Raw genomic sequence first — 21,016 nt, 5'->3', positions numbered from 1 at the left:
TGGCTTTGCATTGTATATGTTCGCCATCTCATCTGCCAAGATGTCAATCGGCATCATTCCAGAGATGACGAATGCTGCATCATCTGAGACAGTCCTGAAGGCAGAGCATACCCTCAGGGCTGTCCTCCTGTAGACTGAACTCAGTTTGGTAGCATTCCCTGACATCCACAACGCCTCCCTCCAAACTGGGGTCGCATAGGTCTGTCTGTCTGTCTGTCTGTCTGTCTGTCTGTCACAGCCGATTTATTCGGAAACGGCTGAACCGATTGTCACGAAAATTGGTGGGAGTATGTGATCTGCCGTTCCCTTTACATGCAGCAACTGCCGCCATTTTGTGTTAAGTTTAAGGGGGGCTCCCCATACATGTGAAAGGAGGGTGCAAAATTTTTTTTCATAAAATGTGGCCATGTGGGGTATCAAATGAAAGGTCTCAATTAGTACTTTTCGAAACTGGTTCAATATTTAATATTGGGTGAAACATAGGGGAGTGAGGGTTCAAAATATGACCCCCAAAAAGTGTAACAGGTCTCGTTCTCAGAACCTATCCAACCGAAAAATCTGAAAAAAAATCTCAATAGTGCATCTCTACGAAATCTAGACCTCAAAATATATCCGGTTCCGATATCTGCACAAATAAAGTTAATAATAGTATATTTCCACATTTTAGAAATTTACCCGGCACCCCCCTTATGTTCGTCCCAGAAGTACAAAATTTAGCATGGGTATAATGAAGAATATAATGCACAATTTGGTCAAGTTTGAGGAAAATCCAACCATTATTAACAAAGTTATAGGAGGTAAAACTTTACAATTTTTTGTGAATTTCGTGCACTCTACAACCTGCATGACGTCATCATCATATATCAATTCGTCAATACCATACGAAGTAAGTTCGTATGAATTGGGTGGAAAAGAATTATTTTGTTTTAGTTCTTTAATCATTTGTATATGAATATCAATTATTCCAACGAGACATGTGTGTATGTAGGTATATAGTATATGCGTGCTAATGAACTTTGCGGGTAGAGCCTAATTCAAACAGATATAAGAAGTAAATCGGAAATATGGGTACGATCAATTTATATACGTGCCTATAAGTGTACAGTATTCGGAAATAGGCAGTTTGTTTGTTTAGGGTGAGCGTAACATCTACGGCTGTAATATGTACGTATGTCTCGTAGTTTTGTAGCTGTATACGGATAGAAAAATGTGCGTTGAAATTTCTTAGATAAGATGAACACAAAACCTTTATACCCGAAGCACGAGCTTCCGGTATTCCGACTTGTTTTTATCTCGCGCAGATATTCTTTTTTGTTGGAGAGTTATCAGTGTTTTTACATTGTCTAACGGGAGGAGAGGAGAATTCTTCCCGTGAAAATTGTTGTTATTGCGCCCTCAGTAGTGATGCTCTAGCCTACTTGTAACATTAGATGCAACCGTGGCCAAATAGTCCGCCACGGTGACACTGCAGTCGAGGAATGCTTGCTTGCCCACCCCCAAAAACCGCCGACATTGGGGTTCCGTACCCCCGGACCTTAAGTTTTGCTCTCCTTTCTTTATTCAATTTGTTTTCCTGTTCTGGGTGTCACGGGTGGGTGCTTATCTCCCATCGACACTGCCCAATCCCGCACCGCTTTCACGCTTACTTCCGCCAAACTTACAATAGCACACTACCGGAAGAGAGAGAGGAGTACCCCCCTGAGTCGCATCAATCTAGCCCACTTAATCCCAGAATGTCCAGCCTGTTGCACTAAAATTTTTCCTCATGTTGGAGCATCCTTGGGAGCCCCAATCCCCTCATCGAGGAGCGTTCCAATATTCTAGTATCGATCGTAAACAATTGATGAAAGCAAAAGACCAGAGGATCATTCCGATTACAATGCATGTTAGGTGGTCTCTATCTTTTTCATTAATCTTTTACGACAAATAGGGAACATTTTGAGTAAATTCTAGATCCCCGGTTCAAAGCCTGAATTGTTACCCAAGAGGAGGAGTTGTTTAATATATGGCATCAGAGCTAGTTATAGGGAACAAAAATACCACTACAACCATCAGAAGACCAGGATGCGAGCGGACTACCGCACCTCATGCTATATTAGAAGGCTTATATAAACTTCTTAAGGACTGGAAAGTTATAGAAAATTTGATCACAAGTGTTTGCCATTATATCGAGACAATCTACTAATAAAATCTGTATCTCATATGTATGGAGCTAATCAATAGCATTACATCAAATGTTTTTTCTGATAAACATATACTTACATTGGCAAAGTGTTTTCCTGTATTCGGTGGGTGATCAGAAAACCAGTAAATCAAGATGCTCATAAAAAATGAGAAGCCTGAAATGCCGATAACGATTTTGTAGCAAAGAACTGTGGAATAAAGAAGAAGAAAAGGACATTAATATTAGATATTAATTCTTGTTGAGTAAGTGCATAACAAAAGAGACATTGATGCTAGATGGCCCTTGAGAAGTAAACTCTTACATTGAGGGAAAGTCAAGATATTCTTTTTCAATATTCATCTCATTTGTGTTTTGGAATTGGAGCATTCCTAAGTGCGCATCCACTTGACTTCGGACCGGACCAAATGGAGAGCAACTTACTACCACTATTTTTGGTTGACGGACTCCGCTTTTCAAAAATTAAAAGAGTTTTTTGGTGAGGATTCTGGGAGTCATCAAATTATGGTTATATGATTTTTGAACCTTTGAAAAAAAAACGCATCAATGTTAAAACACGTACCCAGCAATAACCTATACTTGCAGAATGAAAGTAAAGCAATAAAATCAATATCAATATCAACGATACAGCAGTTGATGCCCGCTCCGTAAAGAAGTAACAAACTGTTTCCTGGAGATGAACTTCCTAACTAGCAAACAAGACTAGACTTCTATGCCCGTTTCTGTCCTATGAGTTGAAGTTAAAAATACAAAGTCATAAATGGCGACTAAAAGCGTTAAAAGTGGGAGTCAGTTTCTGACATGATTCTGACTGCAAGATTCCGGTCCAGGTCAAGGAGCATCACAATTGTATAATGCTATGCACCAACGGAGGCTACCATTACAAGGATGCTTTCTACGAGCAATTACACGGACTTCAAGGGAGGCTTCTGAAAGACATTATGATCGTAATAAATGTTCTGAATGCGAAGACGGGATTTTTCAATACCTTACTCAAACATGTGGTGAGGAAACATGGTCCTATAACGATAATGGCGGAGGGTTTGTAGATTTTTGGAGTTTCCACCGCCCATTCATTGGTAACACATTGCTCGAGCACAGAGCTTGCCATAAGATTAATTGTGTTTCAACTGGCCAACTCGGTTCGAGGAATAAGATTAACCACTTTGCGATCAGCAGTAGATCTACAGACAGCAGGCTAGTTTTCGTTCAGAATCTTCCCGCGTTGACCACATAAAGCCCCGACGGATTATTTTGACGTGCTCTAAATAGTGGAATTCCAGAAAAACTAATAGCTATTGTCAGAGCAACATAAGATGGCGCTTAGGAATTTCAGCTCAGAGCGAAGACCGTCTGGATTTCATTTTGTCATCGATATTATTTCCTCTTATTATCGGTGACGTTCTTCATGTTGCCTCGTCTGTAGGTCGTCAAGGAGTTTGATCGACTATGACATTTTTCTTCAAACATTACGACTACGCTCATGACATCTGTTTGCTCGCCCATCGGATTATGGACCTTGACCAAGTGTAAAATACTGTAAACTTATCCACATTATCATTGCCTACTACGTAATATTTTCTCTAAAATACTGTAAATTCATATGTACAGGCCTACTAAGTATAGGTAAAAATTGTATAAAATAGGAAATATGAATTGAAAATATGTAGTTCGTTAGAACTATCAAACATAAGCCCAACGTGTTTTATTCGGTGGAGTCCAGGCAATTGCTGCTCCCAAAATTCACACTACGTGGCTAAATTATTGTGGAGTTCAGGCAATTGCTGCTCCCATAGCTGGTTAGTCTGGAGTTTGGAATTTAGCTGCTCCGACTAACCACAAACTCATTTACATAGAAAGAAAAGTGAGTTGAAAAAAGAATTATCAAGTGGACTGGCAACACCACATAAGGTGGCAACATCACACCAAGTGGCTCTGGATTTGGAAAAAGAGGCCAGTAGAGTTGAACTGAAGATAAATACAAAAACCAAGATTCGCATTCTGGCGGCTCATCACGCTGTTCCTATTTGCATAATGGGCAGAGCATTGAAGGCATCGATCAATGTCATTATTTCGAAAGAGTAATTTCTGTCGACGGTGTCACCCAACTGCATTTCGGCCGAGGAATTAACAATGCTAAATTCGGTTTCGGTGCCTTATCTTAAATATGGAAATGCAGTTATCAAACACCAAAGTCAAGTTGAGACTGTTCTGTGCTAGCGCTCTTTCTGTGTTGCTATATGCGAGTAGTACATAAAAAGTGAACATCACTGTCGCTCGAAAACTCCAAGCCTTCGTGAACTCCTGCGTACAATGTGTCATCGGAGTAGGCTGACCTCATATTGTTTCAAACAAAGTACTTGTTCGGCCCTGTCACCTGTGGGCGATTTGAACGAAAGGCGAAAGTGGCTGTAGATAGATGGAATTGTAGCGTCTCCTTAATGCAGGACATTGAAGAGGCATGACAGTACTATTTCTGGCTACGCCATGCATTTGAGTTCATTCTCCCAAAAAGATCGCCGAGCGAGTCGCCCCAAGAGCACTTAGCTTAGAACAGTAGAGGAGAAGTGCAGCCGTCTGCAAAAGTACTGGAGGGAAGTGCAGTACATCTCAACGAGAGATGAACGATGCCACGTAGGTGTAGTTGAGACACTACACTCGGTTAAGTGGTGAATGGTAACCATATGTGTATATACAGGCCCGCTTCTAAATATAGTCATCACCGCAAAAAAGAATACTTGGCAGTAAAAAACGGAGGATTTCCGACCGTTCAGTCTAAACTTTTTCTCCTAAAAACTCTACAAAGAAGGCAACGCACTGCCATACCCTTCACTATCTGCTAGTGTGAGGGACATCAAAAATTGGAAAGAGAGGAAAGAACTTTATATATATTCTGAAGTTATGTTAAAATAAAAGGTAGATGGGCAAAAGGAGTATTTAAACCATTAAATTCCCCCTCTGCAACTGAAGTTTTCCAAACAATACCTCAAGTAGGTCAAGAAGCTATTCTAGGTTCCCTTTTCAAAGTAGTAACATGTAATCTAGCCTTCGGCCACATACCAAACGGACATGGAGAGAAAAAGTTATCTCTATTCTGAAAGTGGGTGAAAACGGAACCTTTATACCTTAAATCTTCCAGGTCGATTATCATGATTATGATTACGTAAGAAATGGTAATTTGAATGAAAAGAATGCATCATAATCCAGCATACATCATCATCATCAACAGCGCAAAAACCAGTACCCGGTCTAGGCCTGCCTTAATAAGGAACTCCAGACATCCCGGTTTTGCGCCGAGGTCCACCAATTCGATATCCCTAAAAGCCTGTTCACATCCTGGCCTACGCCATTGTACCATGTCAGGTAGAATCTACCTCGTGTTTTTTTCTGCCATAGATATTGCCCTTATAGTATTCCGGGCTGGATCATCGTCATCCATGCGGATTAAGATACCCGCCCATCGCAACCTATTGAACCGGATTTTATCCACAACCTGACGGTCATGGTATTGCCCAAAGATTTCGTCCTTATGTAGACTACGGAATCGTCCATCCTCGCATAGGAGGCAAAAATTTTTCGGAGGATTCTTCTCTCGAACGCGGCTAAGAGTACGCGATTTTTCTTGTTAAAAACCCAAATCTCCAAAGAATACATGAGGATGGGGAAGGTTATTTTCTTGTACAGTAAGAGCTTTGAGCCTATGGTGAGACGTTTCGAGCGTTTTTTTTTTTTGGAAAACCGTCCTAGGAATTGGTAGTACTCGGTACTAAATCAACGCGCATTAGCAAAAAGTAGTCATCCACAGTAAAATCTCTAATATCAGTTGTTCCTCACAAGTAAAACATGTGATGCCAAACATAAAGTGTTTTCTACAACTGCTTTTAAAGTTAAGATCAAGCGATTGACTGAAAATAATCCAAAGTAAAGCAAGTACAACGATGATATAGTCCAACGACTTCAGGCACATCGAGACAGAATACTGAATTTCGTATACCAACCTCGGTTGCGTTATATATCGAGGCTACCCAGACGATGGCCCGTCCGCTCCTCCTAGCAATTTCGTCGCACTAATACGGCAGCAAGAACCGAGGATGCAAGCTGTGGAACATATCATCAGCAGTATCGACAAAGTTGCGCTGGCACAGTCCGCAGATATTGGGAGGAGTTGCGTCAAGGCGATGACAACATATGACAATCCTCCAACGACCCAAAAGCGTTAGGATACGATAAGACGAATTTCACCAATATCGAAGAGTGGATTCCAGACACCTTATCGTTCTCACTGACTGCCGCGCAAAGCTGGATTCTGGCTTAGGCACCCCTAAAAGGACTTCTCCAGCCATCAATTTACCGCATGTAACCATTCCTATTTTTGATGGCAACTATGCACAATGGCAATCCTTGCACGATTTATTCCGTCAGATGACTCACGAGCAACAGTTGCGGAGTGCTAATAAAATGTGTTACCTTAAGATCAATCTAAAAGGTGAATCACAGCAACTTATACGTCATCTTTCCATCATCGACTAAATTTATGACGTAGCATGGAAGACGCTGACCAATCGTTACAGCACCCAAAGATTGATGGTATCCACGCTATTGAATTGGCTAATTCAATAAGCGATGATTACTTCAGAATCCTCCAGTGCTTTGAAAAAGCTTCATGATGTCACGAAGGAATGTTTATCGAAATTCAAAACCTATCAAATCAATATCGAAATCCGGGATCCCATCGTATTACATATTTTATTAAAGAAGCTCAACAAGATAACACTTGCTTTATACGAATAAACCTAAGCTTCACCTCGTGAAATGCAGCCATCGATACGTTTCTCGTTCTGGGATCGAATAGCTAAAATCAAAGAGCTAGGTTATGTTTAAATTGCTTACGCGAAGGACATCAAAGCACGCAATGTAGCGCAGAAAGTTGCCTTAAAAGTGAACAAAGACACAACACGCTATTACATATGGACGACACCATACACCACACGGCCAAGCAAGGGCAAGTCTCACGCATATGCCAACCATTCCATTCTATTATCGATTGGGATATCTGTACTAGAGGGACCTCTTATTCTGTTAGCTACCGCACTCATCAAGATAGTATATCAAAAAGGAAAATTAATAGGAATGAAAGCCTTAGTGAGAGATAGTGGCTCCCCAATCAACATCGCGAAAAAATTGTGATTACAACCTACCTCCACAATTGCAGCAGAAGGTTACGTTGCCATTGCGATCACGAATCACCACGTTCGCAAGGAAAATAGATGCTACTGTTTTCGCTATAACATCCTCTCAACCAACGCAAAACCTAGATAGAATTGGGGGCTACCCGACAACATTTAGCTAGCCGATCCGCAGTTTGACCAAACTCGATGCATCCAAGGGCGTCGCTATGAGCCGCTTTCTCCAAGTAGAACGAAAGTTAGCACACAACCGGAATTACATAAACAATACAGTAAGTTTATAGACGAATACAAGCAAGTAGGACATATGATCCAAATCAATCTAAAAGGTATTTCGAACCCTCATTACTTCCTTCCACATCATTGTGCGCTCAAACCAGAGAGCATAACTGCCAAGTTTAGAGTGGTTTTTGACGTCTCCGTGGATACAATTTGAACAAGATACTTGTCGTCGGCCAAACCATCCAACCAGAATTATACACCATTCTCAAACGATTCTGGCTTCCCTGTTTAGTTTCACACAAAACCTTATTAAAATCGACTCAATGTCTGTCTGCCCGTCTGTCCGTCGGTCCATCTGTCCGTTTGTCCGTCTTTTTTCTTTTTTTTTTTAAGGAGGTGGAAATCTTCAAAAGACTCTGGCCTGGGCACGCCAGAGTGTGAGATTCTTACCCACTAAAACCACCCCTGACTCCCCCTCTACCCCGTGGAACCACCTTTACGTATTACACCACGGGGCGGAGTTAGCTTACTTTAGCTAGGTCTCCTTCCGTCTTCTCGCGGGGTTCGTAACCGCGCCTTCCTCATTTCTTCTGCTTTTCGCAGCTTCTCCTGAATTACTGCGATCATGGAATTGATCGCATCCCAACCTTTCTGGCAAGCTACCATTCTCCGGACAAAATTTTCCGGTGATAGCACTTCACCTAGAGTTTCCTCTAGGTTCCGCTAGGTCCTCTGGGACCCCGTCGCAGTTTGGACAATTAGGTGAGGTGTCCAATTTAAACCTGTACAGGTATTGACGGTATCCTCCACGGCCGGTGAAAAACTGGGTGAGATTATAATTGATCTCCCTATGCTTTCTCTCCAGACACTCCCTGATGGAAGGGATCAACCTGTAAGTCCAACGACCCTTTTCTGGCTGGTCCCATCGCTGTTGCCATCTGCTTATGAATCTCTCCCTTTCCGCTTTTTTCACCTGCGATAAGGGAGAGATGGACCTGGTGTTATAAATGTTCATCATTTCGGTTGCCAGTATGTCAATTGGCATTATTCCCGAGATGACGAACACTGCATCGTCTGAGACGGTCCTGAAGGCAGAACACACCCTCAAAGCTGTTCTTCTGTAAACCACACTCAGTTTATATGCATTGCCTAAAACCTGCAGTGCGTTTCCCCAAACTGGGACTGCATACAGCATGATAGAACTCACCACCCTGGCTATGAGCAGCCTTCAAGTATGCCGCGGTCTTCCTACGTTCGGGCATCATCCTTGCGAGAGCCATACTCGTGGTGGATGCTTTTTTACAAGTATGCTCTATGTGTTGCTTAAAATTGAGTTTTCCGTCTATCATCACCTTTAAGTATTTGATGGCCGGCTTGGAAGTGATGATACGAGACCCGATTCTAATGCAAGCGTAATTTCTTTTACGGCGCTTAGTGATAAGAGCCACTTCCGTCTTTTCCTCCGCGAGTGCCAGTCCAGCACTCTCTAGCCAAGCCTTAACAACACTGATTGCTTCGCTTGAGTACAACTCAGCATCCTAAGATGCTTTGCGACCACAAAAAGTGCTATGTCATCGGCGTAACACACCACCGTGGCCTATCTGTCCGTCTGTCCATCTGTCCATCTGGTCGTCTGTCCGGCTGTCCATCTATCCAGCTATTTGTCTGTCCACCCGATTTACTCAGAAACGGCTGTAACGAAATTCGGTGAGAGCATGTGGTCTGTGTGTCCCTTTACATGCAGCAAGTGGCGCCATTTTATGTTGAATTTTAAGAGGGGCTTCCCATGCGAAAGGAGGGTGTAATTTTTTTTTTCACAGAACATCGTCATGTGGGGTATCAAATGAAAGGGCTTAATTAGTACTTAGTACGAAACCGATCTTTTTTTGGATATTGAGTGAAACATCGGGGAAATAGGGCAAAAAATATGTACCCAAAAAGTAAAAGAGGTCTAGTTCTCAGAACCTACCCAACCGAAAAATCTGAAAAATATTTAGGCCTCAAAATAAATCCCATTCCGATATCTGTGCAAATAAAGCTAAAGAAATCCGAAAGAAATTTGGTGGACAGATGGAAACTATGAAATCCCACGCATACAGCGAGTGGCATAAATTTAGGTGGAGTTTAAAGGGGGCCTCCCCATACATATAAAGGGGGAATTCAAAAAATTTGTTCACCGGATGTAGGGTATCAAATGAAAGGTCTCGATTGGTACTTTCCACAATTGATATCAGTTTAGTCGTGAATTGCAAAGTGTGCGAGTGAGGCGTCAAAATGTACGCACTTAAAGTGAAACAGGACTCAACCTAAAAATCCCAATGCACTTAGATGAAAGCTAGGCCTCAAAATATGTCCCTTTCCGATAACTACTCAAATAAACTTACTAATAGCATATTAGCAACTTTTAAAAATTAACTGAAAAACGCCTCTTAAATTCATTCTAGAACTTCCGAATTTTGCACCAGCATAGAGGACAAGATTTCGTATATATGCACTAAATTTTATGGAAATCCGTGAAAATTATACCAGTTCAAACTTACCAATTTCGTGCGAATTAACAGCATTCTAAGCCATACAAATAAAGTGCTAACGTCATAAATAACGGGAATAATTGACATTCGAGTGAAATCTAATCTAATTCTCCCCAGCCCTTTTGTTTTGTGTAAACAAAAAACCTTATTCGGTTTACTGTCTGTCTATCTGTCCGTTTGTCCGTCACACGCATTTTTCTCGGAGACGGTTGTAGCGATACATACCAATCGCGAATTTTACAGAATGGTGGCAACTGTGAACGCTTACGCATATAGTGAGTTACATCCTTTTACGTCGAATTTAAGGGAGGAACGGTCTCCATACATGCAAAAGGGGGTTGTACGTTTTTTTCCATTAAATATAGTCATGTCGGGAATCAAATTAAAGGTCTCGATTAGTACCTTTCGAAGCTGGTTTTAGTTTTGACAATTGTTGGAAAGGTTTTTAACGAACCCATTCTCAGGAACTACCCAACTTAAAAATTTGAAAATCAAGAGGCTGCCACTATATGGTACCTAGGCTGAGAAATACTCTCCATACCGATACCTAATTTTTAGTAATTGACAGGAAAATCCCCCTTAAGTTTGCCCTAGAATTACTAGCAATATATGCTATACCATAGAGCATGATCTTGCCGAATTTTGTGAAAATCGCACTATTACTAACAAAATTATAATAGGTCAAAATTGTCGCTCCTGTGCAAATTCAACACTATGATTGTCAATATCACTTGAAAGTGAATATTTTCACATAATATATGCATATATTACGTACTACATAGTAATGGGACATACTCAAATCTCTTTATAAAAGAAATACACAAAACCTTTCATACCTGAAGCGTGTAGCTTCCGGTTTCCCGATTTGTTTATACTTTATGTAAGCTAAATTCTTGGCATTTGCTAATAATATTAAACTCAGAGTGTGAAGCGTATAAGATTGACTATTTTCAATACAGAGCTTTCCATCAAATCGTTTATTTAAATCGCTTTCTAAAAAATAGGGGGCTATGTGACACGGAGCTGTCGTGCACTCGTCACTCTCACATCTTTTTCTTTTTCTTCAGCCTTTGTTCCGTTCATAAGCGGGGTCGGCTCGTCGTGATCGGTTTCGTCCTTTTATTTGATCAAATGCCTGATCAGGATGTAATCGCGAGGCCTTTCAATTCCCATCAAGCCACCGTTTTTTCGGCCGACCTTTTGTTCACGACTTCGATGTTCAGACCAATCTTGGCAAGTGAATTCTCGTTAGCGCGAATTACGTTACCATACCAGCGAAGACGCCTCTCTCGCAGTTTTTCGACGATCTGTCCAACCTCATATTGATCGAGCGGAGCGGAGAAGCGATGTTGGACGACTGGCAACGAGACATTATCCGTCCCATACATAGAAAGGGAGATATCACACAGTGCAGCAATTATAAAGGTATCACGTTGCAGGGTACCATCTACAATATGTTCTCTGCTATCTTGCTAGATCAGATAACCCCATACGCCCAGAACATCATTTGCCCATACCAAAGAAGTTTCACTCCAGGCAAATCAGTAACAGATCAGATTTTCTTTCTGCGGCAAGCAATTTAAACGGTTGGAATATGGGCATCAGTTCCACCATGTTTTCATCGACCGCCGCCTATGATAGCATAGCCAGGGTGAAACTGTGCAGGGCCATGAGAGCATTCGGTATCCCGACGAAGTTGATAAGACCGACTGGGCTGGCCAATGTGCTAAGCCAGATAAAAGCAGTAGGATCACTCTCGAGACCATTCAACATCGAAAGCGGTCTAAGAAAAGGAATGCCCTCTTTGCGTCCTCAAGGTTAACCCTGGAAAAAGTCATCTGTGATGCTAAGATAAATGCGCCGTCCTCTTTAAGTCCACCCAACTACTGACCTGTGTTGACGATATCGCCATCATGGAAAGAACGACCCGAGACCTACAAACTGCTTTCATCCAAATCGAGCAGGCGGTGCGGGATCTCGGGCTGCACATTAATGAAGGCAAAACGAAGTCCATGGTGGCAACATCAGCGCCAAAAACCAAAGAACGAACGACATCAAACTGCAATAGTCAAACCAAAACAATAAAGATAGGAGACTACAACTTTGAAACCATTGAAAATTTCTTTTATCTAGGGTCAAAAATCACAACCGATAACAACTACGACGATGAAATCCCTCTCAGCATTTCACCATAGTCCTCGGAGACTTGGGTTCTTAGCAAGAAAAATTGCGGACTGTTGACCGCGTTCGAGAGAAGAACCCTCCCAACAATTTTTAGCCCCCTATATGAGAATGAACGATTCCGTAGCCTAAATAACAAAGGAAAAGAGGAGTTCTGACAGGTAGAATTCAGCCTGTAGTTCCCCCTCCTTAGTGGCTAAAGCCTTCTTCTGCGGAGCCTCTCTGTATGAATGTATAGGGGAAGCTTATCCGTGCACAACGTAACATATGAAGGCCTATGATGTGTGCGGATAAATTTCTCCAACTCATTTGCAAGTCCGGACCATTTAGTGTGGGTACTGCCTATTAGATATAGTGTGACCTTAACCAGACTGATGACATTTGCTGGCTCTCTTTCACCCAGTCATGAACCTAGGCCAAATGGCTCTGCATTTGACGAAGGAGGGTCAAACTGCAAATGAATTCAAACGAAACTGCTGTTCTCAGTGTGACTCCCCCTTGCCCCTCAAGGGGGGAAATCAGTGCGAATACACATGATTTCACTTTGTTTTGCCCTTGATCATGAGCGAGATGTACCGAAAACCCGATCAGCTGTGTTTGACATACCGCCCGGACTTGCCAATGAATTGGTGAGATTAGCAAGTTTTTGCTTATGTATAAGTGAATACGTGAAACAACTTTTTGCTATATGGGTGAGCACGCCGTAGTACCAGAACAGCAAAAGCTCACCGATCTCTCTCTTACCAATACGATTTGACGAAGATTATGCCTTTTCCTTGTTTAGCGTCTCTGATGTGTACAGATAAACTTCTGCAAGCACATTTGCAAGTGGGGTCATTTTTGTAAGGGTACTGCCTATAGTAGATCTACTGTGGTCGATGGCGTCTAAATGGTTTTCTTGTGCGTGTTTTCCCATCTCATATGACAAGCCACAAACAGCTGTGCAGTGCCACATGTTCACAAACACGTGGCGCACACCAATGCAATGCATGACATATACAGCACTAACAGCAGACTTTTTGTCTAGAATTTTTCTCCCGCCATTACCATCACGATCGAACTTGATGTTGCTTGACACATTAATACTGTTCAATCCGCCTTCGCCGATTCGATTAAACTCTGTGGGTGCAGCTATGTAAGCGCCAGCATTAATTTGAGGTTGCTCTCCGCCATTGTGCACTCGAAAAGTGATCCCCACTTTTAATCAAAAACTTCAAGCTTAAATCAATTCGCTTTTAAGTCGAATCTTCTGAGAACTCTATGTGCTTATTATCGAAAGTTGGTCTAATTAATGTTAGTTACCACTATGACTAAGTGCCCGGATAGCTGTGGTTATAGCACAAAGCTGTCGTTTGGAAGGTTGCGGATAGAACCTCACTGGTGGCAGCGGAATTTGTATTGTGATTTGATGTTGGATACCAGTCGACTCACCTGTGAATGAGCACCTCAGTCAAATCAGGGTAATAATTTCTACCATTATTATTACTACAATGACCGAAACCTAACTTTTACCGTTCCAATGAGGATAAACATAGATTTATTATCAGAGTTTAAAAATTTGTTTGAGGATACAAATTCTTACCAAAGTTTGGATCATATGTCACCAGCGTGGTATTGTCCAGTGCTAAATATGAGCTGGCCACCAAAACCAAAGCGATCAAATTCAAAATTCCTCTTAAAAGCCTTTTCATGGTAAATGACAAAAGTATAAAAACTGTTGCAACTGAAAAAAAAATTCACTAATATTTAAAGGAGGTTCTACTGCAAAGAGCCCTACTCACCAAATAAAGGAACGCAAAAAAATTTCCGGTAGTACAAAACATTTCGTCTCATATGTATTACCAAATTCACCGCTGAAATCGTAGAATTTGAATTACCTCCCGTTTCAGTAAAGGGTTCAACCTTCTTTGTAAGTAAATGATGACCAGAAAAGCGCCACTTGCTTAGCTCAGGTATTGTCAAAGCCGCTTCGATGTGCCCTAGATCAAAATCGATTGGTAGGTTGCCGTCCACCGCAAACTCAACTGAGCATTTGAATTCATCCCATGGCCAATTTCCATCTTGTGATTCTCGGCAAGAGCTTTCTATAATCTGTTGTTTTGTATCTGCTACTACTGATCCATTGTTGTATATGATTCCAACATATTCTGGATTGAAGCGGGTAAATGTATTGCCGGTCCCACTGGATTTCGAAAAAAAATTTTAAATTGTAAACGGAAAACCGCCTCGCAAAACCCACTCCAGAAAAATTCTTACTTAGTGATCCATATGGCTGGAGTTCGAAACTTCGCTTCAAATGATCTCAGGGTCGTGATGTTGCTATATTTAAATGGCCTCCATTGAAGTTTTGGATCAGTCCATTTCTAAAATAAAATTTATGTAATGACAAAAAATTGTTCATGGATTTTCAACAACTAAAGAGAATACAAATAATTGCTGAAGTTGCAAAGTCGAATCGTCACCTCCCTCTGATATAATATATAGGTGCCATCATCCCACACAGTGTGTCAACCACACCTATACCTGATCACTGTCCGTTTCAGGAAGTGTGCTTCACTTCGCTCCAATCTTTTCCAAGAAATCTATATAGATTTCTTTTGTTCTGCCCAACTTTTTTCGGGATTGACCCATTTTTCGGCCACTTCAGGATAGTGGTATAGTCAGCAACGAAGTTTTCGCATTTCCTAAGGTGTGGCCTAGCCACTACCAGTTCCACGTTTGAGATGCTGTCGGTGCAGGGTATCCCGGTGAAACGGCGCAGACAAGTTGGCTTTGAATTTTCAAGTAACAGTAGGGAACACTTTCCACATACTATTCCCATATAGCAGCCCCAAATGAGAACTAGCCCTAAACCGTGTCAACTTAATGTTGGGGTTGAGACATTTCGTGATTTTAGATAAACTGGGAGATGGACCTAGCGCTGTTGATGTGGTAGGGAATAACAAGTGAAGTGCCACCATCAGCAGAAACAACGCTACCAAAATAGGCAAATTGGTTTGTAGATATTCATCTTCAATCTGAATCAATTTGATCCTTCTGCAAATCGGTAGTCATCTGGCCAACCGCTGTAAGAGGAAGCAGATGGCATCGTAGTAATCGAGGTGATCAAGGAAACATGTCATGGTCATGGAATCACTCCACATTCTCCGGACAAGGCAATATGAAATACGTCACGGTTTTTCCTAAAGTGTGTAGCTGGGTGCAACAGCGAAGGCTCCAGTTAGTTATTATTTTTTTCGATTATCATCCTCTAAACTGTCGATGAGTGTGAACGCGTTGTGTCAGTGTCGTATTATAATAGAAGTGGTTGCTGTTAGGTTAACAATTCTGTTATATATCTCTAGAACTTTAAAGGCATCCCATAACATTAACGAGTTCTGCCGGCTCCCTACTTTACTATCAAGGATTTTTACGAAGTCGCCAAAGAACTGTTTAGATAGTGTTTGCAACCTAGCTCCTTCTGAGGGTAGGCACTCTCAAAGGAAATGCCATGGTATCCGACGTCGAATCACGATACAAATTTCACTGCCACCAGTGAGATTCGAACCGAGACCTTCCGTACGACAGCCTTGTGCTCTAACCACGCAGCTATCCGGACACAAAGTACATATATGCCCATCTTATTGTACAATATCCTTTCACAGGCGTCATCAGCGGGTGACTAACTATACGGGAAGTGAAGTGAAGTGCCCGGGTAAGTAGTTCTGACCGCCTAGCTGGCAGTATACCTGTATGGCGACGATGCGAAGACGTGAACCACGTACTACATTGCCGGCAGTATGTCACATCGTAGCCGACCTATAGAGTGTTGTGTTCTGTCTCCGGGTGTCAGTATTTATTTCGCCCGGAATTTTTAATCTAATTATTAAGTAAAATCCGTTCTAGAATTTGCTAGCAACAATTTTCTTTTTGACTTTACACAGTTGACTACAGCGGTAACCCTGACGATAGGGCACGCCGCGAAGCTGCTGACTTGAACGGCTACATCCCAACATGGATTTGTGACCACGTGCAGTGAAGGTAGTGAAAATCGGTACAGAGCGGATTGCCGGCAATGCAGTGTGCGGTTTGCGTCTCCGCTGCACCACCACATCACTTCACCCCCAACTGGAACTACGCGGGTTCGGCAAAGGAACCCGGAAACAATTCCGCCAGTGGTTTCACCGATGAGAACCCGACGTTCACTCTGCTCTTGAAGAAGCGTCAACCTCTGCCGCAGCGACTTTCTACACCAAGAAATTTGCGAGCAGGGTATTTGCTTACCACTCAAGACATCGTGCTCAAGTACCTTGATCTAATCCCGTCATGCCGCCAACTAAGATTACCAGTGGATATTCAGGAGTAGCGGGGGAACCACATTTTTCCTATTTATTATTTGTAAACGAATAATTATTTCCCATGTGTTAACTAACAGAAATCACCTACACTAAAAAAGTGCACATTCGCTGCAAAAGCCAGTTTTAGGTGTTTAAAAGTCCAGGTTACGCTCCGCTTCCTTTGTTTTCGCGTCGGTTCTCTGTTCTGTTCCGATATTACGCCTCCACTCCACCCACTCCGCTTAGTCGGTAACATGTCACAGGACGACAAAGCGACATCGGGAGGCACGAGGCACTGCAGGTCCTCGGGGACACCTACAATGAAAGCGCTCTCAGCAATGATCTTAGCGCGTCTGCTGAAAGCATTGTATACACTGCAGGTTTAGGTGTCCAATTTTTAGGACGAAACTAGAAAGGGCTAGAACGCGATTAGCATGATCCGCATCCTACAAATTAACATTCACCAGAGTACAACCGCTCACGAGTTGCGGAGGTAAAAGCTGATCAAGTGCTAATCAGCGGGTAATACCGGACCAGGGACCCGGCTCCATGACATCTCGACTTCTCGGGTACTGCTACCATTGGAATGGCGTTCGATTTCGTGCTCATGCCCAAAGCCGAGGGAATCGTCTGGAACCGAGGGAATTGTCTGGAACCGATGTTTAGGGATAACATTTTTCTGTGTTTACCTGTCGCCGAATGCGACGATGCCGAACTTTTGGCATCAGTACATTGCGTTCGAATTGGTTGACGTTACTTGCCAGCGTGCACCAATTAGGCGCTTCAACTGCGTCTGGAACGTCGCGAAGGTGAACATCAAGAAACTCATCCAAGCGGGCGGCATCGTTGCAGCTGATACTGTCGTAAATTCAATGATGAACCTAATAACTACAACATGTGAGGCTTCCATGCCCAGGAGGGGCCCAGCCGTGACCAGCATTCTATGTGCTAGTAGGTGGCAGAAATTTCCAATATTCCGAAGGAGTCTCATAAGCTCCGCCGTTTGGCACAACGTTTACCAGCGCGCGTGGAGGGATACGCCAAAAGGGCAGGTTGTAAAAAGGAGACCCCGCAGTGCAATAAATAAAAGCAAAGCTCGCGGCTCGCAGAACTTAGCTAATGAAATAAATGAGGACCTGTGGGCACTTTGTGGGTCTGCTGAAACCCTGCATACTAAGAACCGACCAGTTGGACCGCATTGTACAGGCATTATTCGCCAGACATCCCGTACCAGGTGATATCAACAGTACGGAAAGCGTCGAGGACTGCCCTCTTTTCATAATGAAAGAGTTCTAAGAAGCAGTTCTCACCATGAAAAACAGGAAAGCGCCAAGTCCTTATGGTATCCTGGCAAAAGTTTATAAACTCGACATTGTGGATAGGGAACCTACTGATAATATTCCTGATCGACTTGCACAATTTGGAAGTTCATCATTATTATCATCGGTAGCGTCTGCCTCCTCACCAACGCAATAATAAATTCTGAATAAATTGTGTGTTTATCATCATCACCAACGGCGTAACAACCGGTATCCGGTCTAGGCCTGCCTTAATAAGGAACTTCGGATATCCCGGTTTTGCGCCGAGATCCACCAATTCGATATCCCTAAAAGCTGTCTGGCGTCCTGACCCACGCCATCGCTCAATCTGAGGCAGGGTCTGCCTCGTCTACTTTTCTACCATAGATATTGCCCTTATAGACTTTGCAGGGTTGATCATCCTCATCCATACGGATTAAGTGACCCGCCCACCGTAAACTATTGAGCCGGATTTTATCCACAGATCCTGCCGCGCCACAGTATCGCTCATAGATTTCGTCGTTATGTAGGCTACGAAATCGTTCATCCTCATGTAGAGGGCCAAAAATTCTTCGGAGGGTTCTTCTCTCGAACGCGGCCAAGAGTTCGCAATTCTTCTTGCAAAGAACCCAAGTCTCCGAGAAATACATGAGGACTGGCAAGATCATTGTCTAGTACAGTAAGAGCTTTGACCCTATGGTGAGACGTTTCGAGCGGAGCAGTTTTTGTAAGCTGAAATAAGCTCTGTTGGCAGCCAATAACCGTGCGCGGATTTCATCATCGTAGCTGTTATCGGTTGTGATTTTCGACCCTAGATGGGAGAAATTATCAACGGCCTCAAAGTTGTAGTCCTATTTTTATTCTTCCCGTTTGACCGTTTGATGTTGGTGGTTGGTTGGTTTTCGGTGCTGACGTTGCCACCATATACCTTGTCTTGCCTTCATTGATGTGTAGCCGAAGATCTTGCGCCGCCTCCTCGATCTAGATGAAGGTGGACTGTACATCTCGGGTTGTTTTTCCCATGATGTCGATATCGTCAACGTAGGCCAGTAGTTGGGTGGACTTGGAGAGGATGGTGCCTCTCGCAATTACATTGGTATCGCGAATCACTTTCGCCAGGGCCAGGTTAAAGAGGACGCACGATAGGGCATCCCCTTGTCTTAGATCGTTGTTGATGTCGAATGGTGTTGAGAGTGAGCCTGCTGTTTTTCTCTGGCCTCGCACATTGGTCAGGGTCAGCCTAGTCAGTCTTATCATCTTCGCCGTGATGCTGAATTCTCTCATGGACGTGTACAGTTTTACCCTGGCTATGGTATGGTGCAGCGTTTTGGAAAATTACATAAAGCATAGTAATAGACACGATACTAGAAGGTTCGATGAAAGTTATCAGCAAAGTTAATAGGTTGAAGTTTCGCTTTCATGTGAATTCACTGCATGTTATGATATTGCAGGAATTAAATTTTTGAAATTAAAATTAAAAGCTGACATTCTAAAAACAATTATAAATGTATGGTCGCCGTAAATAATCGCAGCATCGCTCTGGACCCCTCTCCAACAAAATTCGTTTATTCGGCAGTGTCTAAATTCTAGGCTAAGCGCTCTAAGTAGTGGTTCGTTTTTAGATAGGAAACATCCCATTTTATACTTTCCTATCAATTTTTTTTTGTTGTAAAGCAGATTTATAACACAGGACATATTTACAGTTATTTTTGTTATATTATATATTCAAACTGAGTAATCTTTACGTAGTAGATGATTGTCAGAACCGTACCTACCAGTTTAAATTCCAACCTGACTTGAAATATTGACTTCATTTCGTTGTAGGTGACCCCTTTAATTGCGCTTCCCATGTAGATTTTTGATACCCCCTTCGGAATTGTGAACATACTATAGTTCGCAAATAAGTCGACTTGCAGGCGCTCCAAGCTTGTAACGTTTTCCTTCTTCATTTCCATATGAGTTTCTAATAGTAAAATAAAAAAGTGATATAAGATTTTTTTTATATACTATATGCACCGCTCCATATTGGAAGAAGCTTTAATAGAGCAATTTTGATAAACTGTCACCTTCGCAGTCATAAAACCATCTTCCAGTCGTATTGCCGAAACTAGTAAAGCTCACATATTTAATATTTAACGGCTTTGGATCCTTATATGATAATAGGATTCCACCAATTGTCGGAATAGTAACTTCGAGAGTGCCATCTAACGAGAAAGATTAGTTTTAACCATCAGAATTTTAAATGTTAATTTCACAAATTTACCTGTCTTTTGTACAACAATAATTGGTGTAGGATCAATTCCATTTAGTAAACCATGTCGTTCGTTCCTTACAAGGTTGCCACCAAGCATTTGCCGACGAATTCCTGAGGCAGTGTTTCTATTTTGTCCAACCACTGTAAGGAGTGAAGAAATATAAAAATTCTTTATATCTATGCCACTACCTATCTTCAAATAATAAACCCGGTAAAAAATAATTAAAGAGGGAAAAACATTGTCACAGGAACCCAAACTGGCACAAGGGGACGCCGTTTAAAAAACTCGCTCACCCAACTCCCATTGCACGAAATTTCACGTGTCTTGAAACCGATGCCTGGGTCCGCACCGGTACCTGGAATTCAAACTAGGGTACACCGCGTGAACCAATGGGAAAGCACACGCGAAGTTAACCTGAAAATAAAAACAAGTAGAAAACCAGTAGCTTCACGCTTCAGATATGACGGCTTTTGTGTATTTCTTATATTACACAGGGTGTCCCGTTTATGATGGTACACATTTTAATACTGGATAGTACCACTTGTTTGGGGAAAATTGGTCCATAGGGTGGGCACTCTAGCTTGACCTTTCACAATTTCTCACTCACCCAGTCATTGAATCCCAGATCTGATAACATTTTCGGAGACTATATAAAATTTCTTATAAAAGGATATTTTTCAAATGTAAAGGTCATCATCACTTCGAAGATGTAACTGTCACACAAACCCCTTGATAAAACCTAGTACCAGAGTAAATCGTACGCTGAGTTGAATTCCTCTACAGTCATCCGAGGAGTAAATAAAGCTGACCTCGAGTAACTTGTCCAAAAATAGAATGCCCACCCC

At 42.3% G+C, this 21,016-nt stretch overlaps 1 protein-coding gene across 1 annotated transcript in view; it reads right to left on the bottom strand.

Annotated features, from left to right (window-relative positions):
• The window catches only part of LOC119655178, a 48,613-nt gene that overhangs the window by 7,159 nt on the left and 20,438 nt on the right, over positions 1 to 21,016 (bottom strand). The window contains exons 9-15 of the mRNA XM_038060930.1: positions 20,180 to 20,311; positions 19,983 to 20,120; positions 19,692 to 19,879; positions 14,559 to 14,665; positions 14,084 to 14,484; positions 13,885 to 14,025; positions 2,263 to 2,372 (exon numbers count right to left, since the gene is read on the bottom strand). Of these exons, the coding sequence (XP_037916858.1) occupies positions 2,263 to 2,372; positions 13,885 to 14,025; positions 14,084 to 14,484; positions 14,559 to 14,665; positions 19,692 to 19,879; positions 19,983 to 20,120; positions 20,180 to 20,311 (1,217 nt within the window). The remainder of the gene's footprint in view (positions 1 to 2,262; positions 2,373 to 13,884; positions 14,026 to 14,083; positions 14,485 to 14,558; positions 14,666 to 19,691; positions 19,880 to 19,982; positions 20,121 to 20,179; positions 20,312 to 21,016) is intronic.

Source organism: Hermetia illucens, chromosome 4 (genome assembly GCF_905115235.1).
Source record: "Hermetia illucens chromosome 4, iHerIll2.2.curated.20191125, whole genome shotgun sequence".
NCBI classification, from domain to species: domain Eukaryota; kingdom Metazoa; phylum Arthropoda; class Insecta; order Diptera; family Stratiomyidae; genus Hermetia; species Hermetia illucens.
This window is presented reverse-complemented; position numbering and strand designations above follow the sequence as displayed.